Source organism: Aulonocara sp. 'chitande type north' Nkhata Bay, linkage group LG4 (assembly GCF_057382095.1).
Source record: "Aulonocara sp. 'chitande type north' Nkhata Bay isolate Kocher_YH1m ecotype deep benthic linkage group LG4, A_spYH_male_GT1.1, whole genome shotgun sequence".
NCBI classification, from domain to species: domain Eukaryota; kingdom Metazoa; phylum Chordata; class Actinopteri; order Cichliformes; family Cichlidae; genus Aulonocara; species Aulonocara sp. 'chitande type north' Nkhata Bay.
This window is the reverse complement of record NC_141347.1, coordinates 13836813-13862336: the sequence shown is the minus strand read 5'-3', so window position 1 is coordinate 13862336 and position 25524 is coordinate 13836813. Positions and strand designations below refer to the sequence as shown.

General features: G+C 40.9%; 2 protein-coding genes across 4 annotated transcripts; one reads left to right on the top strand and one right to left on the bottom strand.

Moving 5' to 3' along the window:
* Positions 1-85: 85 nt before the first annotated feature.
* On the bottom strand, positions 86-10144 carry st13 (ST13 Hsp70 interacting protein). Of its 3 annotated transcripts, none has more exons than XM_086288601.1 (13): positions 9984-10144; positions 9447-9586; positions 6877-6925; positions 6687-6783; positions 5289-5362; positions 5077-5143; positions 4869-4953; positions 4652-4762; positions 3457-3559; positions 3173-3289; positions 3036-3075; positions 2710-2816; positions 86-899 (listed from the first exon to the last, which is right to left on the bottom strand). In XM_086288601.1, exons 2-13 carry the CDS (start codon positions 9554-9556, stop codon positions 765-767), a joined length of 1095 nt encoding a protein of 364 aa, XP_086144727.1. In that variant the 5' UTR covers positions 9557-9586; positions 9984-10144; the 3' UTR covers positions 86-764. The 3 variants fall into 3 exon arrangements, with proteins under 3 accessions (XP_086144727.1, XP_086144729.1, XP_086144728.1); XM_086288603.1 differs by lacking the exon at positions 9984-10144 and adding an exon at positions 9794-9918; XM_086288602.1 differs by lacking the exon at positions 9984-10144 and adding an exon at positions 9704-9849.
* Positions 10145-11331: 1187 nt separating this feature from the next.
* xpnpep3 (X-prolyl aminopeptidase 3, mitochondrial) lies at positions 11332-20560 on the top strand. Its single transcript, XM_086288600.1, has 12 exons — positions 11332-11472; positions 11556-11669; positions 14871-14993; positions 15079-15266; positions 15407-15626; positions 17041-17225; positions 17325-17387; positions 17730-17843; positions 17963-18048; positions 18738-18921; positions 19504-19624; positions 19705-20560. Exons 2-12 carry the CDS (start codon positions 11603-11605, stop codon positions 19869-19871), a joined length of 1518 nt encoding a protein of 505 aa, XP_086144726.1. The 5' UTR covers positions 11332-11472; positions 11556-11602; the 3' UTR covers positions 19872-20560.
* Positions 20561-25524: the final 4964 nt, after the last annotated feature.

The window sequence follows — 25524 nt, the reverse complement described above, 5'->3', positions numbered from 1 at the left end:
AGTACCTTTAAAGACCCACATTTGGAACCAGCTGATGTGTTTGTAAACAGATTGAGGCAATGATTATGACAGGTTTAAAGATGAGTCGAGTTTTCTGATCATTCTTTCCAGTTTAATTATCACAGGAAAACTGAAGTCAAAATAAAAATGAGTGAACTCTTTTACACATGACATTTAACGGGAAACAGAACTAGAAATGCAGATCAAACCTGATTTGCAGGAACAGAGCTTTTATTTTTGTGAATTTTTCCAACAGGGTCAAACATGTTCAATACTTTTTATAATAATACGTCTGATAACAAGAAGGGCCCACAGTGGTGTGAGAGTTCAGCTCCGTCCACAGAAAGAAAGAAACCAGTAGCTAAATCATAGTGAGTATTAAACAGCGGTAGAAATGTTTCTAAGCTAGCGTCTTAATGCAGGAGGCTCCCGGTTTGGCTGTTCATGACGCAGGTTAGAAAACGTCAACCTGTGGTTTAAGTGAATTCCCAGCTGAGATGTGCTGGACGGGGTGTATAAGTATCAGACCTGACTCCTAACCACCGGGCTGCTTTGTTGACATGTTGCTAAGTGCTAACAGGTTGATTAAGAACATTAAAAAAAAAAAAGAAATTGCCAATCTTCCTCTACACCATGCCAGATAACCCGTCACCTGCTCCCCTGTTTGAACTACACACAGTGAATAATTGTTGAAAAGCTTTGCTCTCCAGATTGTTTCACCACATATCCACTCGTTCTTCTCTCCCATTTCGGTCCCGTCCTGTCTATGGCTGTGGAGGAGCTCCAAATTTAGAGCTCAGCTTGGTGACGAGGGCCATGATTTTGGGGTTGTTCTGATACTTGGAGATGTTGGCCGGGTTCTGGGCGACATCCTGGAAGGCGGCCATCACCTCAGGGTCCTGGAGTTGGATATTGGACAAAAATGGGGTCAACTTTGCTCACCCAGGGCATTTCCAAATCAGCTTAACAAAATCTGTTGGATGTTTTTTTGTTTTTTTTTTTAACCATAGGTCATATGGTGGTCTTACTGATTCAACAATGCATAACAGCCATGTGTGGCTGAATGATTTAGGTCAGGAGTAGGCAACTCCAGGCCTCAATTGCCGGTGTCCTGCAGGTTTTAGATCTCACCCTGGGTCAATACACCTAAATCAAATGATTAGTTCATTACCAGGCCTCTGGAGAACTTCAAGACATGTTGAGGAGGTAATTTAGCCATTTGAATCAGCTGTGTTGGATCAAGGACACATCTAAAACCTGCAGGACACTGGCACTTGAGGCCTGGAGTTGCCTACCCCGATTTATGTACTGTTCAGCATAAGAACTTGATTTAAATCCAGACACACCAGCCTGTCTGGCACCAAGAACAATGTTGTATTGAAAGCCACTTAAATCACCAGTATGTTGCTCAGTCTGAACTTCAGTTTGTCATCTGGATCATGTCTACATGCCTAAAGGCTGCTGCCATGTGATCGGCTGACTAGACCAGGGGTCAGCAACCTTTAACACCCAAAGAGCCATTTGAACCCGGTTTCCATGAAAACGAAAACACTGGGAGCAGCAAATACTTTTTGACATCTAAAATGAAGATAACACTGTATATATTGTTTTTTACCTTTATGCTTTGTGTGAACAACTAAGGTGTGTTGCTTATGAAATCCATGAAGTGCTACAGAGAAAATTACATTTTATTTATGTAATTAACACATTTTGAACTCTTAAAGAAATATAACAAAAGGAAAGACACCCAGCTGAACTAAAATGATTCAGCAAACAAACACTGTTGTGAGCCGCCACCCTTATTTGGGCTTTTGGATCCTTGACCTGACTTTTAAAAAAATAACTGGAAAAAAGTACTATGCTGCTAAAAAAGAAAAATAGATATTTGCAAAATTCTGCCTAAATATGTATTTTACCCGGTTAATGTGTCTGGCGGGGCGTGGTCTGCAGCGCCACTGCAGGGGAGGCGGACACACCTGAGCGGCACACGCAATCACGCCTCGCCGCCTTAACGTCTGTGCCATCTATGCTGTTGTGTTGGTGTGTGTCGGGCTGTGAGCTGCAAAGCTACAGCCGGCTGTATGCGTAAAGCAACCATGAGTGAAAAGTGGTCAATAAAGAGAAGCTGAAAAGCATGTTCATGCAAACATCGTCAGGTCTGCCGTGATATGTTTACAATGGGACTTCTGCTCCTGAACCTCTGCACACAGCATCTGCAAATCGGGGCTGTACGAAGTCACTTTCATCTTTACGCAGGACTGTAAGCTGTCATCTGTGAGGCGTGAGCAGTGTTTGTTTTTAACATAGTTCACGGTGGAGAACAGCTGCTGACATAATGTTAAAGGTGACATCAATGATTTTTAAATGTCAAAACGATGAGAATTTTTCCTAAACCAAGTAGAAATACAGTTTCTAGGTATCTGCCTTTATTGAGGTGCTGGCTACACTGTGCAGACAGCTTTGTCAGTGAGTAAAAATTAGAACAACAACTAAATTCATCTCCATGCTGCCCTAAAGGCTAAAATAATCATTTGTTACTGTGTGGAAAAACAACCAACCCACTCCTGAAGCTCCCTGGTCTAAGTGTGCGCATCAAAATTGTTCTATTAGCCGTCCTGTCTACAAGACTCTCCTCAGCACCGTGTTACGTGTTAAAATAACCAACCCTAACCATGGGACAGCTGTGATGTGGAGGACAGAGTTAGTCACCTTCATGGCATTAAGCAGCTCAGGATCTTTCAGGAGTTCACCTAGACCAGCCATGCCGGGACCAGCTCCGGCTCCACCTGGGAATCCGCCTGGGAATCCGCCCGGACCTGCCAAGCAATGATTAGACTTATACTTGCACTTATGTGTCTAATAAATGGATGCATAACAGAACCCTGACATGAACACACAGCTTCACACATTGTTCTCACCCTGGACGTTGCAGACACGGGATGATCAATAAAACAATCAGTGTTTACAGGAGTATAAATTATGGGACTCCATCATAAGGCATTCGGCAGTAAAATGAGTTGCTTTTGCTCTCCTACCTGGGAAGAATCCTCCTCCAGCCTGTCGTGCTTCCTCTTCCTGTTGCAAAACAATGAATGAGACATTCATCAGTGTCATACAGTTTTTGGATTTTTTCACTCCTGGAAAATCTGTGGAATTCCTCCCAGCAACTCACCCTCTGAGCCCGTGCGTGCTCCTCTCTGGCTTTCTTTATCCGGTCTTGCTTCTCTTTGATCTCCTTCTCTTCTCTCTTGCGCTCATATTTGCGTCTGTGCTCTATGATTTTGTTGGCCTGAAAATTACAAAGAGTTCATCTGCATTAAGATCGTGTAAACAGATCAGGACTTTGCTGTTTAACTGCAACCTTCTACATATTGAACTACCTGCATTACTGTTCCCACCAAAAAAATGAAACTGTGGCAAAGTGTTTTTTAATCTTTCTGTTCACTTCACTATTACCTTTGGCTGGACCTCCTTCAGCATTGCACTGGCATCCTCATCATAGTCCAGTTTACAGGCTGTGGCCAGGTCCCTGGCTGCCTCCTCCCAGTGTCCCAGCAGCCTGCAGCAGGACAAACATCAATTTACTGACAATATTTGGTTTCCATTTCCAGTTACCTTCTTCAGAACTTTAATAACTCACATATTTAATCACTTTAGGACTTATATGGCTGCTTGAGTTAAAGGTATTTCTAAAAGCTCCTAAAAAGCCTTCAGTTGATCCAAAATGCTGCACCTGTAGCACCAACAGAGACTAGACACAGAGATCAAATTTCTCCCACATTAGCTTCTCTTCTCTGACTCACTGCTAAATCCATAATTGAATTTACAATCTTTTTCCTCACATATAAAACCCTGATCAATCAGTCCTCATCAAATCATCCTGTTACTCTCATAGAGCACTTCACTCTCACACTGCAGGCTTACTTGTGGTTTCTAGAAGTAGAATGGGAGGCAGAGCCTTCAGCTTTGAGGCCCCAGTTTGGATTCAAGAGACAGACACCCTCTGAAATATCCTTTAGTTAAGAAGCCACTACTGGGCAACATTACATTTTCTCTACTTTCATTTGTCGTCATCTCCCTATGCACTCCTTTTTTTCCTTTTCCTTCACCCCCAACAAGTTTTTTTTTTAAATAAATAAAACCGAACTGAACTAATTGAATACAGTGAAGCAGAGCTGACAGAGATCTGCTTAACATCACCTCCCTTAATCTGACTCACTGAAGTGTTTTTGTCTGTTGTTGGTGCTATTTGGAGCATTTTTAAGGCCCCATTCACACAGGCCAAGAGGGAAAAGGCACATTCCTCCATCTGTTTGGTGATTGGTGGTTGCTGAGGGCTGCTGGCTGTTGCTAGGTAAAAGAGGGTGCTGTACCAAAAAACCTTGTCACATGTAGTTTGCATGGAAGACATCAACTTGTCTGCAAACTTTAAAATTTTACTCTCCGACTGGTTGTGAAAGCTGAAAAAGTGTGACATGAACCAGAAATGGACAATATTCGCCTTCAAAATAAAAGCATGTCTTATCACTGCAAACATCATGAGCACTGACCAGCCCATTTAGGGGAGTAATTCAGGCCTGAATGATGCTTTTGCGGAAGTTTGGAATGAGAGTTTGGCTATGTTGCCTGTGCAGCAGAAGCTCTCTCGTACCTGTGAGCTTTCCCCCTCCACTTGTAAGGCTGTGCAGAGTCTGGATTGATGCTGATGGCTCTGTCACAGTCTCTTATGGCTGCGTTGGGTTTCTGCATCTGGATGTAGACACTAAAACGAAGAGAATAACCAGTTACACTCAAAGGCATTCAGAACAGACGGTATCTGAGGGAAGAAGAGGCGGTGGTTTCAAATGAAGGACACAGTGGACTCTCACCTTGCTCTCTTGGCATAGAGGATGGCAAGGCAGGGGTTAAGCTTGATGGCTTCAGTGAAAAGATCCAGAGCTTTCTGCAGATCACCTAAAATATATTTAAAATGAGACATTACAGATCATAGAGTCCTTTTAATTTCTTCTTCCATGTACAGGGAGAAGCATTCAGGAATTGCATTCACTGTTCATTGTAAACAGACCATCAACCCACCTTCTCCTAGAGCGTTAATGGCCTCCATCTTCTTCTCATTGGCCTGGTCCATCATTTCCTCTGTGACCTGTGGGAGAGTATGGATATCTATGCCTCAAGTCTCTCTAAAATTTAAAATATAGTAATTTCTCTGTCTCTGAATCTTAGTCAGGGGCTCAGCTTCCAACTAAGATAGGGTTAAATTTTGATTTAATGTATGTGCATAATTTTACCTCAATGTCTTCAAGCTCGCCCATATCCTGCGGGTCATCAATGTCTGGCTCGATCACTCCCTCTCTGTCGATTTCTGAGAAACCAAACACAAAAACATAACATAAATAATTAAGACGGGAGCAGTTTGTTCTATAACTTGGAGGGTAGACAATTACTCGCATCAGCATCCCTGCAGGACTGAACCATTATTGTTGGCGGGGAACGTTTACTCAGCTCCACACTAACTGAAATAAGCTCAATGAAATTATTGGTGTAGCTTAAAAACAGGTTAACAGCTAGCAAAAACTGCACCACATCTCAGCTACCAACAAGGGATATAATGTAAAAACATTCTATGTTGGGATGTTACACCAATTTTTATGTGACCACATCAGAACTGTTACATATCAGTGAGCTATTTTTCTGCACATGCGTCCAGCCACATCTCCACTGTGCTCCATCTGTCGATAGCATTAGCTTTTTCAGCCTGGATGGAAAAAATTCTATCCTGATCTGAAATGGCTCAAGTTGAAGCCAATTGGACTTCTTTTGGGTTTCACGTCTCATCCAGTAAGCCCCTTCAGCTCTAAAAGCTCACGGGATTGTCAGCGTGGAAACACGAATGGTGGTTAAATCAAAACTGGATGTAGACTGCCTCCTGTTCTCTGTCCAAAATGTGAACATTAGAATCCTCAGGAGAGCATCCTTTGTCCTTTAAAGGCAAGCATACAGCCCAGTCTCATCCTGTAGAAGAGGTGTTGTGCCATGTGGCTGTGGAATGGTCGCTCTCATGTCTATAACCAAGCACTCCTCTCTGCACTGAGTTGTTTAGCTAGGGTTTTTGTCTGAGTGTGTGGCTGGGTCTGAAGTGCCGTGGATGACAGCGTTATTCTCCCAGTCACTGTGCTCCTCACTGGTTGATGCTTCAGGTTCTTTTCGGTGCATTTTTGGTGACTTGATAAAGGCCCAGTTTGGATATCTTTTAATATGTTTATGTCTGTGTGTTTTCCCCGGCATCCTCCTTGGTGAACTTAATGTTTGTATCCTGATGGTAACTGTTCAAGTAATTTCTCTTTAGTATTCTTACTTGATTCTTGTGTTAACTCCCTCATTGTTATAGTTTAGAAATATTTAGAATAAGGAATTTAGATGATTGCGGGTAAGCTCTGAGTCTGTTTCAGTACTAAATAATGATGTTAAAATGCTTTAATAGGATGTAAATAGAAGTGTTTTCTGTTTATTTATAATTAATTAAAACATTCATTGATAAATAAAGGACTAGCAGTTAAAGTGTACTCTATTAAAAAAAATCTTCTGTAAATTGTGTTCATCATTTCATTTAATCTATTAAATTTACAGCATGTAAATCAAAGCTCCAGGCTGTCATGAAACAAAGTGTTGAGTGGGGCATACAGTACCTATTTCACTCTCCTCGCTCTCAGACGGCACAGCAGGCGCAGGCTCAGGCTCAGGAGGCGAAGCTGCGGTGGGTGGAGGGCCACAGGGACAGCCACCCTACAAGTCAGAAAGCACGCTTTGTTACGATGAGGTGTAATTTCTGACATTAGCATGAAGTAAAAGGCAATTAAATAATATTTTAGGCATCACCTGGCATGAGTCACTTGTCTTGGGTGGTGGAGGGATTGTTGCACCCATGCTGCAAAACAGAACAATAAAATAAACACAAAACATTAAATTTTAAGACATTGTTTTGGAGGAAAAGCCTAAACAGATATTGCAACAGGGTTACTTCACCTGAACATATTGCTTAGTTAATTTCTCAACATTTTAGTGTAATCAAATCATATACACCATCAGATTTAAAGTTACGTCCCTCTCCTTGGTACCACTTCACTGAACCACAGCATCTAAAACTGCAAAAAGTGAGCTTAAATTGAGTAAAACAAGCAGCGCACAAAGTAAGGCCACTTTAATGATCCCTGGGTCGCTGGTTTCTGATGATGATTTTGAGATCACATCCTGTGTTGCGAGACCCAATCTTTGTGGCGTGTTGGCCGGTTCTGCACCTCTTGAGTTTTGTAACTTGGTTCGTTGCCCCGCAGAAGTCGCAGGTTGTTTGAAGACACAAGTGTACGATCGTGTACTGACGCCCGGAGGGAGATATTGCAACTGTTTGAAAACGTGTGTAGAAAGAATCAACCCCCCCCCCCTAAAAAAAGACACTCAACAAAGTCTTGGCTTCAAGTTTTGACTCCTTCTCTTTCTTATCGGCACTTGTGATGCGATATTGTCGGAGCCCTAACAACTATCATTTAGGAAAATACTGCAGCGACTTTTTCATGGCTTAACAACCAGTATAAGCCTGTATCTGTGTGATGACGGTACGGAGTGAGCAAAGCGATCACAGCGGACGATATATTGGCACCTTAAAACATTCATTCCGTGAACTTTGATTTGAGATTTTGGCCCACATGCCTCTATGATAATAATTGTGAGGACAGATGCTGAGAAGGTGTACTCACTAGCCCCTTACCCTACCTAACCCTATTTAACCTGTCCCAAACCTTTAAAGACCGTTCTTTTATCCCCACAGGAAGTTGTGTCAGACCCCCAACAATCATAGTGGGCTCCTGGTGAGCCCAAGAGTGTAGTAAAACAAAACCTGTATTCAAATCCATCAGAAAACTAATGATTTGTAGTTAGGTGTTAAAAAATTAAGTTAGAGCTCAGCAGCACACACATATATCAGATCTGTCCTTTGGTGGGTGTCTGAATACTAGTAGTCTAGTTTTTAATGTTTTGGCTAATTGGTTTTTAATTCAGTTTTTCCAAGCAGTTTATTTCTAAAAATTCTCAGCAGCACAGACAAAAGTCTGCTACTTTAGTTAAAGTTACAGTGCTGAAAATCTCACCACCAGATGTCAGTCTTTTGCAGACTGCAGTCAACTGATTTCAGCTTGTTTTTAAACCCCCCCAATTCAAGTGCATAATCCCATCGAACTTCTGCAGGACAAACAACTGACTGCAGTTCATCTGTATTGAGTACAGGCTGTCAGTCAGCTGTTTACCTCAGTTGTCAATGTGTTTCTAGGTCTATTTACACTGGAGGCAGCTGTAAAACTGTGAAAGCTTTGAAAGAGTCTGAAACGAATCGCTTTCTTCAGATAACAGTGTCACTGAGGTTTGTTTATCACATGGAACAGCGATTTTTAGGACACAAGAGACTAAAATTACCTGGCATAATGTTAGCTTATAACCAACTTTTGTTGTTTAGCCTGCTCATTGTCTGCTCAGGAGGGTCGCGTGTCTAATCGGCTGACAATACCCAACTGTGACAATATCAAGAATAAATAAGCACGTTTATGCACGTTTCTGTGTGTTAGACCTCTCTGAGTTCAATTTAGGAGATGAGGCTTGAGGTGAGGAGCAAGAGGATGATGTTTTATTAAGATACCATCGTGCGTTTTTCACTTCTTTGGTGAAGGGGACCGATAAAACCTAGGTGTAACTTTTCATATCTTGAGTGGGAAGGCGCAGACACAAATTAAATCTCACCTCCACCGTACGCGAACGCTTACGATTTCTCTGCGGCCTCTGACGTATGCTGCTGGTCTCTACCCACATACAGTGATGTACATGTCAGTCACTGTATTCAAGTTTGCAGGGTAACATGGCGGCTTCCATAAAGTGACACCTGCTCCTCTGTATTTTTTTAAGAGAACTAATTAGTTTATGAGAACCTCAATTTGTTGGAAATGTAATTACACACTAATCGATGCATATTCTTAAGCACAATATCTTTTTATATTAAACAAACTCAAAAAAAATAAGTGACTGCACCTTAAAAATATATACAAATAATAGTACCACAGTCCGAGCTGTTCAGATGAAAAAACAAAACAGTTTTCTGCATTGCAGAGTTGAGGTATTAACATCAACGGAAGCAAAACAACCTCTGGGGTTTTAATTTAACAATTAGTTGTGTTGTGAGGCTTTGCTTTGTGCACCCTACGGTGGGGGGGCCGTGTTCTTTACCGTTAGGTGGGCGGAACAGGGCATGTGGTCAACTCTACAGTCTGTTTCAGATCTCACCTAAGCACTTGTTTTGGCATTATGAAAAAAAAAAAATCATCTGTGATTCCTTAAACCAGGAAGACCAGCATTAGACAATGGCTTCCCACTGTTTTTAGCAACAGGTAAGTTCCCAGTGTACTGACTTTAGCAGCCACGTCCGGAAGAAGCCCATCTCTGGAAGATGCAGGATCCCGGGATTAGCCTCGCACAACTGCACGAAGCCTTTCAGCTCGGCCACTTTCCGTGGGTCCATGCTGCAGTTTCACGTCCACCAGACGGAGCTCTAGGTGCAGGGGGAAACCAGAGAGGAAAAACAATCAACAGCTTAGCAAAGTCCGAAGTTGTGTTTAGCTGCACGTAAACAAATGACAGCATCCGTACGCTAGGTATGCTAACGCACAAGGATTGAATGAGCGTGCGCAGTAACCAGCTCCACAGTTCAATATAAAACCAGCACCAAGCGCTACTGAAGCTTTATAAATGAACCAACCACGCAACGCCTATGAGTATTGACTGTTTCAGGGGTCGTAGGTCAGAAGTTTCTAGAAATGTGAATTCATCTGTGACGCGGCGACCGTTTGACGCATAATAACGTCGTTAGCTTGCTGCACCGCGGGCCATGATTAATGAAAATAGTTCGTAGATGCAAACATTATTTTCAGGAATAAAAGCAAACTCACCCTGCCGAAGATATGCCTAACTGACAGTTAAGGAAAAAACACACAGAAGAAGCCTGCAGTCGATGTTAGTACTATAATACACCTTCACCGACAGTGGCGTCGCTCCTGGGTTTTCATTCAGGCGTGTTATCGGACAGACCAAGGGGGTAAGGGTGGTGTGTGCCCTGAGCATGGCCTGACAGAAACGGTTCCGCTTCACAGCGCGTGCGAATCAACTCAGCTCCTCCAAACTTTGTAAACCCTAGAAGTACGAGATTATTTCATTAGAGGGGTTAATGAACCCAAGTAGTAAAAATGTTAACATTATTTTCTTCTTATATAAATATCTGTAAATAGAAATATTAAAAAATAATATTTAATATAAATATATATATATAAATATTTAATATTCTTTCTACTGACATAGTGAACAGCATTTCCTGTAGTTGTACTGGATCATTTTAATATAACAGTGCATTTAGATTTTTTTTTTACTAGTCATGGCTGTATCAGCATCGTGACAATAATAATAAATAAATGAATAAGCACTTTAACAGGCAAACAGTCACAAAGCGCTGTATACAAGAAGAGGAACATAAATACGAAAAGTTAGTGCAATAATAGGCAATAAAAACATACAAACCCATCCCACCTTGAACCTTGTCTCGTTATTCCCTGAAATGTCACGCTCAGGGTTAAAATGCACAGGCAGCATGTTACCTCATCATTGATTGGGCCAGTTTTCCCGGAGTCTAGCCTCCCAGGCAGCAACGCGCCTGACGGTTTAGGCACTTTCATTTTCTAATCATATACGCTGAATTTCATAGTGTAAATCGCTAATAAATATACACGTATTTGTTGTTTCTACCATGTAGTAGAAATGCTAGAAAGAAGCTCCTGTAATATTCTACTTTTTTTTCTTGTTGTAAGGTAAAATCATACTAAATAATAGAGTGACAGTGTTGTGCTGGTTTCTAGTTTAGTAGTTTATTTTTTTTATGAGAGAGCAATGTTTGTGACTTGTTTTTACAAGCTGATGGTGTATTTTATGGAGGACATACAGTGCCTCAATGAATCAAATAAATACATCATTCAGTAAATAATAAAATCTGATAATTAATTAAAATATGAAATAATACATTAAATAAATCTATACATAATTAATTGAAATATCAATAATGTCATTTAAAACATTTAATAATTTATTTGTTAACAATTTTAATTAATTACATTTAATTAATTGTTTAACTAGTTATTTGATTATTTTTGGCACTCGATAGCCTCCATTTTATTGAGTGTACAAATGACTAAAATAAAAGCTGCTTGTAGTCGGTTCAACAAGTAGGAAAGGGAGAGGGTTCCGCTTCTCTACCTGGGAAACCAAACTCAGGGAAGCAATTCTCATGAACTACAAACGAGCGTGGCTAGCAGACGTGAAAATAGCGAGCTAGCTAGGTGTAGCTGTCATTCAGGGTACATATAACTGCTGGAGGAGAGACTGTTAACCTCGGTAAGTGATAATAAGTTACTTCAGAGTGTCTCTGTGAATATGAGTGCTCGGTAGTTCGCTGACTGTCACACTTTGTTCCGCAGGGGAGCGACATGCTGTGACTGATCGGTGTCCTCAAGTTGCAGCAACAATGTTGCTCTCAGCGAGCGCCTTGGTGAGGACCGCTGTCAAGCTGATGCCACGGACCTGGAGTGGAGGTTAGAGACAGTAACTTTACAATCACTACAATGACATTACTGTGCAAAAGTCCTGAACCATGCCTCTCTTATGTACATGTTGGGTGGGAAATGGAAAAAAAACCCGTCTAGAGACAGTATATAAGGCAATAACAGAGCTTGAATAATTCTAACCAGCTTGAAAGTCAATATTTGGTACGACCGCCTTTATTCTTCAACACAGTCTAATGTCTTTTAGGCAGCTTTCTTTTCATTTCTTTAAGTAATCTTCAGGAATAGTTCTCCAGGATTCTTGAAGGACATTTAAAGCTCTTCTCTGGATGTTGGTTTTGTTCTGTTCTCTTTCAACATGATCCCACACTGCTCCAATAATGTTGAGGTCTGTGCTCTGGGGAGGCCAATGTGTGTTTTTCTAGGTATGCTTTTACTGCATTGGTAGTGTGTTTGGGATCATTATCATCCTGAAAAATCAATCAGACACTTTCCAGATAGTATCCGGTTGTTAAGTGATGACGTATAAACCCTGTTTCCATTAAGGCTGGTGTCTTTTAAAAGTGTTTGTATTGTGTTCAGTTTAATCTGAACAAGCCCTTAAAATAGTCAGTGATCACTGGCTGATCACCTCTCTGGGTTTTTATTACCGCCATTTGTCTGCAGCACGTTGTAAAGCTCAGTTGATTTAAACCAGCTTATTGTTTGGGAGCCGCCAAATATTTGAATGTGTCAGAAAAGTATCACTCTGAGGCTAACGAAGATTTGAATGGGTGCATGAAGCTGTTGTTCATAGCAAGTAATCCAAACTATGCAGCAGGATATCAGTGACTAACCACGTGCTGGGGATGGATCATCACAGGCGTTCTGCTGACTGAAATTTGGTCCATTTTCAGTGTCTTTTTCCTGTTGTACGATTGCATTTGTCTTTGCCCATTGGGGTCTCACATTAACTTTCATTGAGAGCAAAAAAGTTTGCGTTCATCCTCCAACTTCACTGTGCTAATGTGTTTTTATTTTCCATATCAACCATAGCTCTGTCAGCTAGCCCAACTTCAGTAACCTTACAAACATTGCTGCTGTTTAGTTTTCTGTCTTCATGCATGTCCAAAGTGATTGCTGCGCTGTACTTTTCATTTTTCAGGATAACTCAGTCAGAATATGGTGTATCATCTTTGGATAGAAACTAGCGAACTTACTCCCCACTAACCTCTAACTTCATAAATCCTGTTTTTCATGGATGCCTGAATCTTAAACTTGATTGTTGCATCTGGTAGAGCAGCCACACTTTTTACTTCATTACAAACTAAAGAATTTTGGCACTTTTTAGCTCCCAGTGATGCCGCAGTGTTTGTTTGAGTTGAAGAGGAGTTTGGACCCTGAAACGGCGAATGACGTCAGACTTAAAAGGCAGATTGCATGGTAGATCAAAGTCTGATGGTACTTTTCTGCATTCATAATTCCATCAATTTTGACAAGATCCCCAACACCACTGGCTTAAATGCAACTCCAAACCATGATAGAGCCTCCACCCTGTTTTACAGATTGCTGTAGACACTCACTGTTGCACCTCTCTCTTGACTTCCCCTGTACGTACTGATGACAGTTTGAACCAGAAATGTCACATTTGGATTCAACACTCCATCAGACCTGTTGTCACTGATTTTTGGTCAAGTTCTTGTGTAATTTGGCATCCCTCAACCTTCCACTGAGACCATTTCTAATGACCCTTCAGTGAACAGTAGGTGGATCAACAAAAGGTTCTTATGGACACAGCCACCCCTGTGCGTCTTCATTTGGCTCGAAACTTTTGCACAGTACTGGAGCTTAGAGCCACTGAACTGAACTGGCATGTAGTTACAATGCCATGATTTTTTTTTTCTTCTTCCTGATTTATTTATTGATTATGTGTCCCATTTATGTGGTTTAGCTAATGAATGTGCAAAGATGACCTGAGAAAATACAAAATGTGGTCCTTAAATGAAGGTTTAATTTAAAAAAAAAAAAAAAAGTTAAATTGAAATTGCACTCCGCTTTCCAAAAATGTGGTTAATTCATGATTTAGCAAAATACTTTTTCACATTGGGTCAGGTAGGGGTTTTTTTTCTCCTTATTAAATAAAATATTCACTTAAAACTGAATTTTGTATTTACTCAGGTTATATTTTTCTAATTAAAAAAACAAATGTGTTTGTTGATGAGCTTGATGAAGATGTGTACCGACTATGCAGAAAACGAAGAAATCAGGGAAATGCTTTTTCACAGCACTGTACTGATGGGCTACTCTAACTTCACCATTGCTTCAACCTGTAAAATACAGCATATGTTGATGCTCAGATAATAAATATCTAATAAAGTCATAATAATTTAACGTTGTCCAGCGCCGCTGTGCTTTTTACTTGTTTATATAAAGGTATGTTTTGTAATCGCTCCTTTAAAAAAATGTAACTTCAAACCTTCACCACCAGTGGGCAGCGATTTACCCGTCGGTACACTGAAATATTTTCTGATGCGAGACGCTGCTCTATGCTGATAAAGCTGCTGTGACGCAACTTATTGGTTTGCGAAGCCTGGAGCTGATCGTTGTCACTCCCCCCCACCTCTAGGTGATTGCTAAATGAGCCGCCCCCCCCCCCCCCTTTTTTTTTTTAATGGTTTTGTATGGATAAAGTTTTACATATTGGCTGAAATCAGACACACCGTAACTGAATACATATGTATAATATTACATTTGCGCTAGTTTTACACGTTAAAAAAATCTGTTAATGTCACAGGGCTTAGATCACTCACCAATTTTAATAGTCAGTTGTCCCATGACATCCTGTTGTTACCTAGTAACATGAGCAAAAGGTAAGTAGGTGGGAGATAATAGATTGTTAATGCAACTGATTTCTCTCTCTATCTCATTTTGAAGACACCCACTCGTCCCACTGATATGTTGCATGAAACCGTAAAGACAGCCAGACTTCTACCCAGTAAATAATCATCGGGATGCTTTGTAGTGGCCTGAAAATTGCTATAAATGGGGTTGGGTCTTTTTTTTTTTTTTTTTTTTAACTTTTACTAACGTTTAGTACCGAACTCTAAAATTGTTTAAAAAGATGCATGAGAAAAAACTACTATATTCAATACTCCAGCATCGCCCAGCGGACAGAACTGATATAACTTTGCTTTAGTCAAACTGAACTGACCAAAGCACCTGTTTACAGTCTGTGTGTGTTTCTGTCTGCAGGATGTATTTGGTGCCTGTGCAGAAACATTTCTGTGAAACCTGGCGGGTTGAAGCCAAAGACGGTTCCACCTCGTTACCTTGGCCAGCCCAGTCCTTTCACTCATCCGCACCTCATCAAACATGGTGAGTATTGTTTACAGTGGACAGCTGATCTTGTAAAATGTCATTTCTTAATTTATTTCTTTAAGGAAAGCATGCTTCTCCTCAGGTGAGGTAACCCCAGGTTTGAGCCAGACGGAATATGAGCTCCGCAGACACCGACTGGCCTCGCTTATCGAGGCTCAGGCCGAAAGACTCGGACCTTCTGCTTCCTCCAGCACCCATGTGGCCATCATTTTGTCTCACCCAACTAGATACATGACCAATGACATCCCTTATCCCTTCCATCAGAACCAGGTGAGCACTTGCTTTCAAGTTGCATTCAGTTCAGAATTCTTCAGAAAGGAGAAAAAATTGGATTTTGCTCTTCTTCCTTTTCCTGGGTGAAATTCCTGGGTAAGTTTTTACTAATTCATCTCAAAACACGTGTTCCTCAGGATTTCCTCTACCTCAGTGGTTTTCTCGAACCTGACAGTGCCTTGGTTCTTCACGGGAAGGGTCAACCAGACCAGGCTATTTTGTTCGTCCCTCGCAGAGACCCGGGGAGAGAACTGTGGGACGGACCGCGGTCTGGGAAGGACGGAGCAGCTGCTTTGACTGGCATAGAGAGAGTTCATAGCATAGAAGAACTGGGTGTTGTACTCAAGAGCCTGAAAGGTGGGTGCATGGGAGTGGCGGGGGGGGGGGGGGGGGGGGTTACTCTTTGCAATCCTGCGGAGAGAAAAAAAAAGTGTTATGGTTCATTCCTACCAGATCACTAACTGCCATATCTTTCTCTGAGAAAGGAAAAGGAGGCCCAATGGTTTTGGGTGGTCAGTCTGAATTACGCATGTTGCTTGAATAAAGAAGCAAAGTGACACTGCTTCAGGGTCTTTCACAAACCTTATTATCGCAGGAATATATATGGATGGATGGATGGAGTGTTCTGGAAGCAAAACTTCTGCCCAGGAGTGGTGGCCCTATCAAATTAACCTCAAGGTCAGAAAATCTGCAAAAGACCCACAAGTTTCTTGCTTGTACAGTTTGGGGGGAATTAGGTTTATAATGATGCAACAAGCCACACGTTTGGCATTATGGCCATAATACACAGCACAGGGGAAAACCAACCACAGCATATCAGCTCAAGCACTTCGTATCAACTGTCAGCACGGTGAATGGGCTCATTTTCCAGCCACAGGACTCGGGCACCTTGAAGTCATTGAGTTGACAATGAACTCCTCTTCATACCAAAGTATTCTCCACGCAGACAGGAGGCCCTCTGTGCAGCAGCTGAAGCTTGGCACAAATTAAGCCATGCATTAGGACTATGATCCCTAACAGCAAATGGGTGAAAGAGAAAAATCAAGGTGTCAGTCAGACCTCACCTGACAGGCCTAGACTCGCCTCAAGTCCAGACCTCAGCACAACTAAAATGCTTTGGTGGAAGTTTAAGAGAGCTGTGCATAAATGAATGCCCACAAACCTCAATGAGGTGAAGCAACGTTTCTCCACAATTATGTAAGAAACTGATAATTGAGGTTATTGCTGCTGAGGTGGGTTGCTCTTCATCTTCATAAACGAAGAGCAGGTGTACTCAAAACTTCACTAGAAGCAATAAATAAGGATTCTAGAGTTGTGCAATGTGTGACCTGTTGATTATTGTTCTGTGTTCACATTGTTTTGGCTCTGCACCTGCGGATCTGCATGGATTCTTTTGTCCTTCAACTGTAAAATGCTAATGGGGTATTGTCATCAGCCCATTGAACAGCCGGGTGGATGTGATAACTTAAGAGTGAGGCAAAGTAGGATTTACAAATTGATACCATAGGTGCATCTACTCAAAATCTGGGATGAGTATATAATATAATTTTATTGACTGATGTGAAGACGTTCTTTTTGACAGGACGGTAGTAAAGAAAGATGGGACGTGTGAGGTAAATAAAAATGCAGTTGTTGGATAAATGCTTTCCTATTTCAGTGCCAAAACTTTTCATTTAGGTATTAAAATGTTTTTCTTTTTTTTTTTCTATTTAGCTCTTTTATCACTTCAAATTCACTCTTAGCATTTCTGTCTTCTCTGATCCTCTTCCAGGCACTATGCTGTGGTACGACACTTCTCAGCCGGCTCACCCTCAGCTCCACCAGGCTCACGTGTGTCCCGTTCTGGAGGCGGGGCCGACACCACGCACTCTCAGACCTCTCATACACTCTCTCAGGGCCCTCAAAAGCTCAGCCGAAGTGGCTCTCATGCAAGAAGCGGGTCGAATCACGGCACAGGTTGACGTTTAAATTGGTTCTTGTGAAGCTCTTGAAGACTCCAAGTGAATGTTAGATTTATGAAGTGTACTTGCAGCAGCTCATATTGTTATCTTTCAGGCTTTTAGGAGGACAATGGCTCTGTCTCAAGGAGATGTGGATGAAGCTGTCCTGTTTGCTAAGGTGACTTCTGTGATGACCTTTGTCTTCACTGCCTTTACGTGTGCGAGCAGTCATTATCTTTGTGTCTTTCATTGATTAGGCTCATGATGTAATTATTAGAACAGTAAGTGTTAGTTTATTGATTTTTACAGTTGGAGAAGCAGCTTTGAAATTTTCCAAATTTCCCTCCTAATTTCACGAATCTGCTTTAAAAGAGCAGGTATGGAACTCCAGAGAGTTGTACCTTAAACTGAAAATGCTGTTTAAGTCTTACAGTGTCTACTTTATTTGTTACGTACTGTACTGTGCAAAAGTCTTGAGCCTCCCCTCCATTCTTTGTATTTAACATAACCTTTTTTCCAGTTTGATTTTGAGAATCGGATCCATGGTGCTAACTTTCTTGCGTACCCTCCTGTGATTGCTGGAGGAAATCGAGCTAATACTCTGCACTACATAAATAACAACCAAATAATCAAGGTAATTACTCCATGAACACGTCAGAGGACACAGATATTCCTGAGAATAATTACTTTACATGTATTTAAGTAGCATATATGACTCATTACGTTTTGCTCCCTCCTCTTTGTCTCCATCAGGATGGTGAGATGGTGTTGCTGGATGGTGGTTGCGAATACTTTGGTTATGTCAGCGATATCACTCGAACGTGGCCAATAAATGGAAAGTAAGTAAGCTGATTACCCTTAAAATATTTGGTGCCAACTGTTTACAGAAGTGATAGTTTGTTTAATGAGCTCATAAATATGGAGAGTTTATGCCCTCAAGAAGGACACAAAAGCTTTTTCAATATGGGGATCTGAAAAATTACCTACCACAGTGCGTATTGGCTTGCATAGCAACAGATGATCTAGTGTGGCAACCCTTAATAGAACCAGACATTTGTTTAAAAAAATAAAAAAAGGGGTGATCTAGCTTTTGGAAATGAGAGAAACTAAACTACAAAACTACAATCGCTGATTGTAGGTTTCAATCCTTTACGCCTTGAGTTGTGGCAGAAGTTCTTTTCCATCTGTTATCATGACTTCGCTAACGATAGAGTGAAGTTCCCATTTGTGCATCGCAGCCCATGAGTCAGTGTACAGTGTAAATTTGTCAAACTTCATTTTACATCCAGGTTTATTTAGTCATCTATTTGTTCCAAGTATTTGTTTCCAGAGTGCATGTGTTAATAAAGGCGGTTCACATCACCTCCAATCCTGGTTTGGTGATCGTGGTATTCAACTTTAAACTTCATTTTATCTGATTTCTAGAATTTAGGTCCCTTAAATTAAAGAAACTGTAGTCTGTTTTTGAAGGTTGATCAGTTCCAGTCACAGAAATAAACGTTTTGGTTTTTTTTGTGTTCAATACTAGATTCAGTCCTGCACAGATTGAGCTCTACGAATCCGTCCTGGAGGTCCAGCGTTCCTGTTTATCGCTTTGCTCTCCAGGCGTCAGTCTGGATCACATCTACAGCACCATGCTGGCTCTGCTGGGACGACAGCTTAAGCGGCTTGGCATCCTCGGGGCCAGTACCAGCGATGCTGAGGCGCTAAAGGTAATAATTGGAAAAACGGTGGGTGCCCAGATTGGTTGTGCACTTCATATTTAATGAGGCTCATCTGCACAGTGTCATGGTCCCTAGAGGAGGAGTCCGGACAAATCGTACTTTTCCTCAGAATTTTTACACATGCAGTGGACTTCAAGTGGTCGTCAAAGAAGTATAACAGGAATAACTACTCTGTTGTCGGGTCTTTGGCTGTCCGTATCTGCAACAGAGTATAATTTAGGCTTCAGAAGGAATGCTGGCGTTATATTCTTATGAAGTCAGATTTCCCTTTCAGTATTACAGGTGATATCTTGTGTCGGTAGTTACTAAAGCTGGAGCTTCAATTCAACATTTCAAAAAGTTTTTTTTTGTTTTTTTTTTTGTTTTGTTTTTTTGTGTGCAGACCAGATGACCTAATCCAGAGGATTCCTCTCAGGTCCATGCTGGACTTCCATTCATCTTTTATTTTGGTGTTTTAAGTGCTTTTTAATGTGGTTGTGCTTTGTTAAGGTTTATGTGAGGTTTGACTTTAGTAGAACCACTCGTCTGACTGCTGCAGCCTTTTTAACTATTTATTTATTTAAATTCCAGGCTGCAAGGCAGTACTGCCCCCACCACGTTGGCCATTACCTGGGCATGGATGTCCACGACACTCCTGAACTATCTCGCTCGCAACCTCTTCAGCCAGGAATGGCCATCACCATAGAGCCAGGTTTGAAATCCACACGGTTGCACCTGCATGTAAATGTTCTGTCCCGTTACCGTTACGGCTCACATTGTGTCTTGCTGCAGGGCTATACATCTGTGAAGACAACGACCAAGCGCCGAAGCACTTTCGAGGTCTGGGTGTCAGGATTGAGGATGACGTGGTTATCAGAGAGAAGGGAGGACCTCTGATTCTGTCCTCTGACGCACCAAAGACCATCGCTGATGTAGAGCGGGCCTGTGCACAGAGATAGAGCAGGGAGAGAAAGAGAACTGACCGAGTGCTACTCACTGCTATCTGTTTATATCCTGAGACTCAGGGCCGTGGTGCATTACAGGTGGGAGCACACAATAAGACTTTAGTTTTTAAGTCACAACAACCTGTTATCCTCACTACTCTGTCTATGAAATACTGGCTGCATTAGAGCAACTCAGCTCCAAGACATAAAACCAAACAGCCAAACATAAAGTTGCAATTCTTTATTTACAAAAAAAGGCAGATTACAGATTTTATCAGTGAGCCAAATCTGACACTAAAGCCTAAATCAACATCTACAAACAACAGCTAACATCCAGCTACCACAAAAGTATTTTACATGATAAAACCGGTTTGATTCTCACCATGTTTTCTGAATTATGGTTCATTTTCATATCTCACTGAAGAAGTTGCACACAGAAGTGCATAATTGTTTTCCAACTCATACTGCAGTACAAAGGATCCAAAAACCTGAGTACTGAAAAGGCTGCTCGTCATAAATCTGGAGTTACTGTGATGTCTTCATTAATCTGCTGAATGTGAAAAAGGTCACAAGAGTGTCAGTGTGTGTTGGATTTTGTTTTTCTTTTAGCAGAGAGGAGAGTTGTGTTGTTTTCTAAATTATTGTGTATTAAAATATTTCCAATATTTCTTTCATAACTAATAAATTCAATGGGTTTAACTTGGGTTACTTATGGAGGATGTTTTGTTGGTCGATCATAGTGAGAGATGACATTTCCTTCACTATATTATAAGGGTCAGTTGTCCCCTTATGTCTTGGACAAAAAGGACAGTATTGTAGGACCATTCATTCAATTCAGTTTTTATCTACATGGTGTCAAATCACGACAGAATTCGCTTCAATGTGGTTTATATTGTAAAGTAAAGACCCTACAATAGGCAGGAAGAAAGTTTAAGCGATACCAGACTGTGGACAGACCAGCCCTAATTCAATGCTTTATCAAAAATGAAAGTTTTAAGCCTAATCTTAAAAGTAGAGAGGTGGTCGGTCTCCTGAATCCAAACTGGGAGCTGGTTCCAGAGAAGAGGGGCCTGAAAGCTGAAGGCTCTGCCTCCCATTCTACTTTAAATACTCTGGAAACCTTAAATAAGCCTGCAGTGTGAGAGCCAAGTGCTCTTTTGGAATGATAAAAGTCATGAAATGCTTTGGTCCTATTGTCAAATCTCAAGGTTTAAATTTAAAAGATCTCAGTGCATTTCAGGTGACAGCTGGTATATTTATACTTACTATCTAACTAGTATATTTTTAATAAAAATATATTTAATGTCAAAGTCAGGGAAAGTTCAAGAGTTTTTGGTGGTTAATCTGAATATATATGTTGCTTGAATGAAGATTGATAGTATTAGCATTAATGCAGTATTAGTATTAGTTCAGGGTCAATTACAGATCTTATCATCACAGGGCTTTGCGCAGTCCTGTGGAGTACTAAGTTCCTCCTTATTGCTTCCATAGAAACTCAGAGGGTAATCAAAAGCACATCAGTAATTGATCATAACAGGTGTGTTTTGTGTGGGTTCATTTGTGGAATTTCTGGCCTTCTTAATGATGTTGGGACCATCAGTTGTGTTTTTCAGAGGTTGACAGCCCTATTTGACAACTGTTAGAATTCATATTGTGGTAAGAACCAATCAGCTAAGTAAAGAGAAATGACAGTCTATCATTACTTTAAGAACTGAAGGTCAGTCAGTCTGAAAAAATTGCTAAAACTCTGAATGTGTCCCCAAATGCAGTCGCAAAAACTATCAAGCGCTTAACAGCACTTCAGATTAGAGCCCAAATAAATGCCACACAGAGTTCCAGCAGCTGACACATCTTTACATCAACTGTTCAGAGGAGACTGTGTAAATCAGGCATTGGTGGTCAAATAGCTGCTAAGAAACAGCCACTAAGGAAAAGCAACAAGCAGAAGAGATTTGTTTGGGCCAAGAAACACCAGGAATTGACATTAGACCAGTGGAAATCTGTGCTTTTTGAACAGTTGGTCTCTACATGCATGGTTCGCCCTGTGAAGCATGGAGGAGGTGATGTGATGGTGTGGGGGTGCTTTGCTGGTCACACTGTTGGGGAATTATTCAAAATTGAAGACACACTGAACCTGCATGGTTACCACAGCATACTGCAGTGACATGCCAACCCTTCTGGTTTGCGTTTAGTTGGACCATCATTTATTCTTCAACAGGACAATGACCCCAAACACACATCCAGGATGTGTAAGGGCCATTTGGAGAAGAAGGAGAGTGATGGAATGCTGCACCAGACGGCCTGGCCTCCATAGTCACCTGACCTAAACCCAGTCGAGTTGGTTTGAGATGAGATGGACTGCAGAATGAAGGCAAAAGGGCCAACAAGCACTCAGCATCTCTGTAACTCATTCAAGACTGTTGGAAGGCCATTTCAGGTGACAACCTCGTGAGGGAATGGAGAAAATGCAGGAGTGTGCAAAGCGGTAATCAAAGCAAAGGGTGGCTATTTTGAATCTAACATATAAAACTTGTTTTGAACTGTTTGTTTACTACATAATTGCATATGTGTTCATTCAGTTTAGTTAGTTTAGTTTTGATCCCTTTAGTGAGAATCTACAATGTAAATAGTCATGAAAATAAATGAGAAGGTGTGTAGTGAACGTCAATCAGGAGAATATTAAACCCTTTTAAACATAATGCAGTCTAGTACATTATCATGAATGATCATATTATTTTGACACTGGGAAAAGGAAACTGGGAGCTTAGTGCATAATATATAGTATATTTTAAATATCATTACTTTGCATTAACATAAAACACCTATGTAAAATGAACATATGACTTAAACTGATTACATTAAAAATCATTGCATTCCATTTAATTTTTTATAAATCCATATAATACCATGTTTTTTTTGGGGGTTTTTTGACACTGTAGTTTTTATTAACAGTTTTGTCACAGTTTTACATTTCAGGGGAAATAACCAAACAAGCACACAGTCAAAACAAACAGAACTAAAGCGAACAAAAGGTGTGGGTGCCAATTCTAATCAACTACCATATGCATACCTGCCTTTACTCCCAGCATACATACTCCAGCTTATATACATACTTTGATACATGCATGCATATATGGATATACAAAGTTATAGACCTTAAATGTTTTGTTCGTTCATTAATTTTCCTTGGTGCCATATAACAACATTTAACCAGTCTTTTGAAGAAGGTGGATCCAGTTTGTACCAGTTTCTTGTTATAGCTTTCTTTGCAGCTATCAATAGGATATATGTCAAATACAAGTCATCATACATAACATACTCTCTAATATTCCCAAGATATACAGTTTTAAAATTGTGTGGTAATTGATAGCCCAAGATATTGCCTATTACAAGAGTCACGTTCTTCCAAAAATGATGCAGTTTCAGGCACTCCCAAAACACGTGCGTATGATGTGCTTCCATGTTACCACATCTTCTCCAGCATGGCAAACTGTCTTGAGTCTGCTTACTTTTGATTTTTGGTGTAATAAAGAATCGAGTAAGATGTTTCCATCCAAATTCTCTCCAGCATCTTGAGTTAGTCGTTGTGTTCTGGGTTTCACACATGTCTAACCATTCCTCAGTTGAGATATCAGTTTTTATTTCCTGCTTCCATTTCTTTTTTATGTATTCAGTTGATGTTGCCATGTTCTCTCTTAGGTTTTTATATAGTACAGAAATTTCCTTGAATTGGAGGCACCTGTATGATTTGATTACGCAATCAAGCACGCCATAAGACGTGACCATATCTCTAGAGTGTGGGATGTTATAGGATCAAGGAAATGCTGTAAAGTTTTCTTAAGTTGCTCATTTCCAAGAAAAGTCTGGACTGGGACATCCTGTACTCTTATTTCAATATCTTTCCATTTAGCATTAAAGTTCTGATCACACCACTTTATCGCTGGCCTGGTTTGGGCCGCATGGTAATAATCTTTTAGATTAGGGAGTCCCACACCACCTTGCTTCCTAGATAGTTGTAATGTTGTGTATTTTATTCTAGGCCTTTTACAGTTCCATAGAAATCTACTCATTTTTATTGTTGTGATTCTTGCACTAAAGTCTAGTGTAAGAGTTGACCATCGGTTTAGATCGTGTTTAATCTGAGTGGTCAGTCCATCATAATTTGTTTTAAAAAGGTCACTCAATTGTTTAGTCACAGTTACACCCAACTATTTCATTTGTTTTGCAGTCCGGTTCAGTTTAAACTTATTTTAACCTCTTTGGATGGCAAATAGTTGAAAGCCAGTATCTGAGTTTTGGTCACATTAATTTTGTACCCCGAATGTTCAGCAAAGATATTAATTACATTAAACAGTGGAATTAAAGTTTGGTTTGGATTTTCTAGGTAGACTATGATATCATATCATCTGCAAATAAGCTGATGATGTGGTCTTCCCCTTTAATATTTATTCCTCTCACTTCCTCACTTTGTCGGATGGCCTGTGCCAGGGGTTCAATATATAGAGCAAAGAGAAGAGGTGAGAGGCAACAGCCCTGGCGGGTACCCCTCTCTCTCTCTCGAGAGAGAGATTTGCTCCGTTAGGCTGCCATTGATTCTAATTCGAGCTGTAGGAGATTGGTAAATAGATTTGATGCACATCACAGCACCGTCATTAAAGCCAAACCTTTCAAGCACGGCATATAGGAAGCTCCAATCTACACTGTCGAAAGCCTTCTCTGCATCCAGACTTACTAGGGCCGCACTGCCCTTTTTTGTTTGTATCGAATTAACTACCTGGAGGGTCCTTCTTATACTATCTTGAGTTCTACGTCCTGAGATAAAGCCAGTTTGGTCTTCATTAATTAAATCTGTCATAATTGCCCCATATCAAGATAAGATAACTCTTTATTGTCATACATAGTACAGTAGTACAATGAAATTGGAAAACTGTCCTACGTCGGCACTACATATAACACAACACGACACGATATGACACATCACAACGCAACACAAACAACACAACACAGTATATTAACTTAGTAATAAAAAAAGAAGAAGAAGTGTATGTGTATTGCACACTGTTATTATTGCACATTAATTATTATTGCACCTTGTTATAAATATAAATATTATTATTGTTATTGTTTTAAACATTGTTACCTCCCCCCTAACAAAGTCCAGGCAGGTAGCCAGTCAGGTCAGCTATTTGCATTGATCAGGGCTATTGCCCTGTTGTAAAAGCTGTCCTTGAGTGTATTTGTTCGGGACCTCAGCAGCCTGAACCTCCTACCAGATGGCAGCAGCTTAAACACCCGGTGTCCTGGGTGTGTGCAGTCCCGTAGGATGCTGCGTGCCCTCCTGAGACAGCGAGTGCTGTACAGGTCCTTCAGGGAGGGAAGAGGATGCCCAATGATTTTTTTGGGCCATGTTGATGACCCTCTGGAGTGCCTTTCTGTGTGCTGTGGTGCAGCTGGAGAACCACACACCGATGCAATATGTCAGCACACTTTCAATGGAGCAGCGGTAGAAGACGGTCAGCAGCTCCTTCTTCAGGTCCATTTTTCTGATGATTCTCAGAAAGTGGAGACGCTGTTGGGCCTTCTTTAAGACTGCAGAGGTGTTAGAGCTCCATTGGAGGTCTGTGTCTATGTGCACACCTTTCCACACACTCCCCGTTGATGCTGACAG

Bases quoted from the DNA above. Each gene is read 5' to 3' on its own strand.
- st13 (XM_086288601.1), bottom strand. From the start codon at position 9,556: ATGGACCCACGGAAAGTGGCCGAGCTGAAAGGCTTCGTGCAGTTGTGC. The intron at 4,763-4,868 runs GTGAGAGTCCAC...TCTTCGTTTTAG, and splicing joins CTCTATGCCAAGAGAGCAAG to TGTCTACATCCAGATGCAGA. The intron at 3,290-3,456 runs GTAATAGTGAAG...TGTAATTTTCAG, and splicing joins TGAAGGAGGTCCAGCCAAAG to GCCAACAAAATCATAGAGCA.
- xpnpep3 (XM_086288600.1), top strand. From the start codon at position 11,603: ATGTTGCTCTCAGCGAGCGCCTTGGTGAGGACCGCTGTCAAGCTGATG. The intron at 15,627-17,040 runs GTGGGTGCATGG...ATCCTCTTCCAG, and splicing joins TGTACTCAAGAGCCTGAAAG to GCACTATGCTGTGGTACGAC. The intron at 18,922-19,503 runs GTAATAATTGGA...TTTAAATTCCAG, and splicing joins GCGATGCTGAGGCGCTAAAG to GCTGCAAGGCAGTACTGCCC.